This window comes from Atta colombica, unplaced genomic scaffold (genome assembly GCF_001594045.1).
Source record: "Atta colombica isolate Treedump-2 unplaced genomic scaffold, Acol1.0 scaffold210, whole genome shotgun sequence".
Classification (NCBI taxonomy): domain Eukaryota; kingdom Metazoa; phylum Arthropoda; class Insecta; order Hymenoptera; family Formicidae; genus Atta; species Atta colombica.
The window spans coordinates 1,714,358-1,719,161 of record NW_017259306.1 but is presented as its reverse complement, the minus strand read 5'-3'; the positions used below and the strand labels follow the sequence as shown (position 1 = coordinate 1,719,161).

The 4,804-nt window shown below is 29.3% G+C and overlaps 1 protein-coding gene across 4 annotated transcripts in view; it reads right to left on the bottom strand.

The window, feature by feature from the left end:
- LOC108687651 (cytosolic endo-beta-N-acetylglucosaminidase) overlaps positions 1-4,804 on the bottom strand; it is a 19,119-nt gene extending 14,315 nt beyond the window's left edge. For 2 of the 4 annotated variants that reach the window (XM_018193550.1, XM_018193548.1), the window contains exons 1-8: positions 4,721-4,804; positions 3,026-3,392; positions 2,495-2,941; positions 2,250-2,424; positions 1,902-2,120; positions 1,417-1,784; positions 1,110-1,295; positions 924-1,033 (exon numbers count right to left, since the gene is read on the bottom strand). In XM_018193550.1, coding sequence (XP_018049039.1) covers positions 924-1,033; positions 1,110-1,295; positions 1,417-1,784; positions 1,902-2,120; positions 2,250-2,424; positions 2,495-2,941; positions 3,026-3,336 — 1,816 coding nt within the window. In that variant the 5' untranslated portion in view covers positions 3,337-3,392; positions 4,721-4,804. Of the gene's footprint in view, positions 1-923; positions 1,034-1,109; positions 1,296-1,416; positions 1,785-1,901; positions 2,121-2,249; positions 2,425-2,494; positions 2,942-3,025; positions 3,451-4,720 lie in introns of those variants that run through there. The other 2 variants (XM_018193551.1, XM_018193549.1) reach the window with 2 other exon arrangements.

The following is a 4,804-nucleotide window of genomic DNA, read 5'->3' as shown; positions in this document are numbered from 1 at the left end:
TATATATATATATTTATAAAAATAATACTTATAATAGCTTCTTAAATTTTTGAAGCTAAAGAAAATCGATTCAAAATTTTACGATAGATTTAAAAAATTAAGTAAGAACATTGTGTGCATGCACATTGTTGATTGAGCAAAGTTAGAAAGCGTCGATGACTTAATGGCACAACAGCGAGGAGTTTCAATGCAATTAATGTATGTACGTCTCATCTTCTCGACAATAGGTGGCATATTGATTACAATACGTATATCAGAGTGTGAATAACAAATACGCGTGGTTGCATGTCCACCTTTGGGCACAAATACCTTTCATTTTAACGTGTGAGCGTGCAAGCGATTTGTAATATCCGGTGTAATAAATCGGTCGCGTCTTTAAATTGCTGTAATGGAATTTGCATCCGCCGTGCCATTACGGAATGCACTTTGCTATCAAAGAATGCAGATATCCTTGTAATAGAAGTCTCATTGGGATACGTATATGAGCTATCAAAAAGGTGTTGAAGGTGTCTTCGTTATTGAAATACCGATAAATACTAATCGAGTTTGCTAAGCGAATAATTTTGTTTTTTCCTTAATGACATTGTCGAGGAATCTTTTCGCCGCAATATACTTCGCACCTGATCCCTCGATGGAATGTAGAATAGTTGGGCGTCTATAAAATCGAACGATTGGTCTATCGTGGATTAGTTTGTACGCGCCTTTCACCCAAGCAGCTCTTAATTCAAGAGAAACGAGAAGAAGAAGGAGCAGAAGGAAAGGCGTATAAGGTGTAATCGCTAGGAGCGGTCGTTTTACGCGCAATCAAGGACTGTGTGATATGCTTTTATCATGACGTAACCAGTTTGTAATGCGCAACTGTCTACCTCTTACACAGAATCTTAATGTAACTGTAAAGTCGGTCACAAAACTTTCGTACTTACCAAAATGACGATTCCTTTGCTCCAAAACGATTTCGCCTATGTAACAATCGTATTCTTTTAGGAAAGATACACCAATCTCATGCACAGTCTTTAAGTTCGTTAGATAGATGCTATAAAAAGAATAATTAATTGTAAAACCAATAATTATCATTAAAGCTAATTCATGATCAGTAATTCGTAGCTTACCATTTTTTCCATTTGGCGTTCATTCTGATCGAATCATAGGGCAGGATCGATTTTAAATTACCATTATTACCCAGGATTAAAATAGGATTTTTGTTAGACTCGTTCGATGAAGTAATAATCTCGGATTCTGTATAAATGATGATCGCTTGGATGTCTTGCTTCAAATCGATGTGAACTAGGAATAATCTATAACAATTTATATAATGTTATTTATTGATAATTATTGACAATATTAGCGATTGTTATGTTTTAACACAAACAACATATTTTTTTACAAATTATTATTCTTCAATAGATATATTCTCACCTGTGATATAATCTATGATCTCTAGTAATCAGCTTTAAGCATCCACCACCATTGTAGGAGAATTGATCGCAAAACTCAAAAGTATTAATATCGATGGTAGATAATTTATCTTCAAACTTGACTAAGTTACCACAAACTCGTATAATGTTCTTTCTATTTTCGTAGATACGTTCTATTCGGTTTTCTTTCTTCTCACAAGTTTCGTTGCTTTCATTATTTTCATCTTCAGTAAGGATTCGTTGTGTCGATCGCGTAAATTGCAAATGTGGCACAGGAATTGTCAATTGTAGTTGCTGCATACGTAAATTGTAAAATGCTTTTTTCTCGGGCGTGTTTTCGCCGTTTACCGTGTACGGTTCAAAATATTCCTAAACAAATGAGCATGCATATATAAATTAGTTTTAGATACCATAAATATTTTAACACAAAAGTTTAACACTTTTAATTAATTAAATAAAAAAATCTTATTTATTATTCAAATTTACCTCGCCATTATAATAATAGCAAATACCAGCACCTCGACAGAAGGAAGTTTTAAATGTGTCATTCTCAAAAATAGGAACGTGTACATATAAATAAGGGAATAACTGAGCCCAGAATAAATTTTCTAGAATTAGGAAAGTACTTGGACCAAAGTACTCGTGTGTCCATCCAGGAGCGAATATAGCAACTGAAAGCCCTTTTTCCCGTATTAAATTTAATGCCTTAAAAATAAAAATATATATGTTTTCTTATTATTTCTGAATATTTATATTTATTTCTGAATATTTATTTATCGCATATTATAAAGTAATGATAGATTTGTAATATATAATAAAAGTAAATCTATTTACATATGCTGAGTTAAAGCCACCTCCGCCTGGACATCCTCTTCCCCAAACATCTAATCCAACATAAATATCCTTAATATCGCGATCTAATTCCTTTGCAAGTAAACAACTGTTGCTCAATCGCGATTCTGTCCAAGTATAATTTAAGAATATACCATCACAATGCAAGAAAAATTCTCTAAAACAGAAATAATAATTATTAAATTATATCGATTTAAGAATTAAAATATTGATATAAAGAATATTACTTGTTATTATCATTGAGTTCATTTTGCCAATTTAATTCACCCTTATTGGTCACACTATCATACCAGATAATTTCCGAATCTTCAATCTCATTGTGAATAGTTTCTGTTAGATATTTAATGAAATAAATTAAATTATTAATATCTTCTTGCTTAATCTTATTTTCAATATTCAAAAGCCAGCCTTCAAATTGATAACTTTTTGCAATCATTACTAGAGCGTCTGCAAATTTTCTTGCATCTTCTTCCGACGCAAGAATTGTATCCCAGGTATCATTATTTCCTTCCGTAATCACAGTACCCAAAACTTTTACACCGTGATGATGAGCCGCAGTGATCCATCCATAAGGTGGGATAGTCACAAAATGGTGACTAAAATACACAAACGTATCGACAATACTCCAGTGGTAAAATACATAAGAATCATAAGAGGTGGAACCTTGTAGGAATCTGTAAATATAAAACAAATATAGATATGATTATAATTCACGTATGCATTTACTTAAATTTAATTGAGATATTTTGTAAAATTACCTGTCTTCGAGATAACCACCTTTCATATCATGACAGACTAGCGTTCTGGGTTGTTCAGCTCTATCCACTCTTTCCAGCGGAATTTTCTGTGCAACAATATCTGAACCTCGGTATACATAATCCACTGATTCTGTGATATATACCAATGGTAGTTCTATCAATCTACTGTCCAAAGTATCATACAATTCTGCCAATGTATTAAAAGGCAGTAATTCTTTTACTTCATCGTTGCTTGCCATCTCAATGGTTTCTGATATGCTATTGTTGCTTTCATGGTTACATTTCAGTTTTCTGATAATAAACTGTAACATATAATGATTCTTCCTGTTGTGTAGCTATCACCGGAAAGTACATATGGTATGATAATCTATTTTAGAAAAAAATAGTTCATGGTTTTGATAGCATCACTACTCTGTGGTGAAATCATAGTGCCAATTATCTAATCATTCGATACCATTATCTGCTGACAATTATCATGTAAGATGAATGACAGTCAAGAAATACAATGTAAACAAAACATAATAGTTGCTAATAATTAATTATCAGAAAATTCAAACAAAATATTGCAGCGGATTGTCATTAACTTTATTAATTATCATTAATATTAAATATTACAATATTTTGCTCAATATTTTCATGTCTTACCATCTGTCACTTCATAATTAAATTAAATATATTATTTTACGAATAGCAAATTTTTTTTCGATTATTTGTTCGATCAGTAATAAATTTAATCAATCTGCTATCATATTTTGTAAACAGAACCTATTATATTTCTACTGATATTGTATAGTTCTATTATAGTTCTTCTAAAATATAGACATTTTGCAAAAATTCTGTCTGATAGATTTGATTGTAATGTAATTTCTATTACTTAATTATTATTAGATATTTAAAATATATCTGAGAAATTAAATAAAAGTAATAATTAGAAAGAATTAAGGGCTGATGAGAATCTAGTATGGTTTTCATTATAAAATCTATATTATTAATTACATTATTAATAAAGTTCATTTTAATATATAAAATTATACTTTTTTTTACTTTTTTTAATTTTGAGTTATCTTCAGCAAGTCAACAAACATTTAAAAATATATAATCTCACGCTTTTGATGCATACAATGCGCGATTAATTTTGAATTTAAAAAATATAAATATATGTCGGAGTCACAATTTTTCTCTAATGCAAAAGTATAGTATTTTTAATAAAATTCTTTCACCTAACAAGTCTTTCATTAAAAATTATCTAACTTATAGAATATATCAAAATAATTCCAATTATTTCAAATAATTTTTGTATTAATGGTACGATTTATAAAATATCTTTAGCTTCATCATCCAATAATTGATAAGATTTTATATATAAATTATCAGATTAAGGTGTATTTTATTATAAATTATGGAAAGAAAATAAATCTTAATATGTCATATTTTTATTTGAATTTTATGACATATTAAAATCTATATGATAAATATATTTATAATATATTATCACAATCTATTATATATAATACGCATGATATAAAATGTAAAAATATAAAAGAAGCATCATTCTAGAGCATGCGTAGTCGCTCATCCAACATGAGTGAGTTAATAAAAAAATTTGCTCCAGCGACGATAAAAATTTAATTAATTGTTTGAGTTGTTTTGTTATTTTATCACTATTATGTGTAATAATACATCTTATATTCTTACATCACAGAATACATGTCAATAAAGGTTAAATCACTGATATAGAAAAACTTAAAACTTGTATTGCTTGTATTTTATTCTGATTTT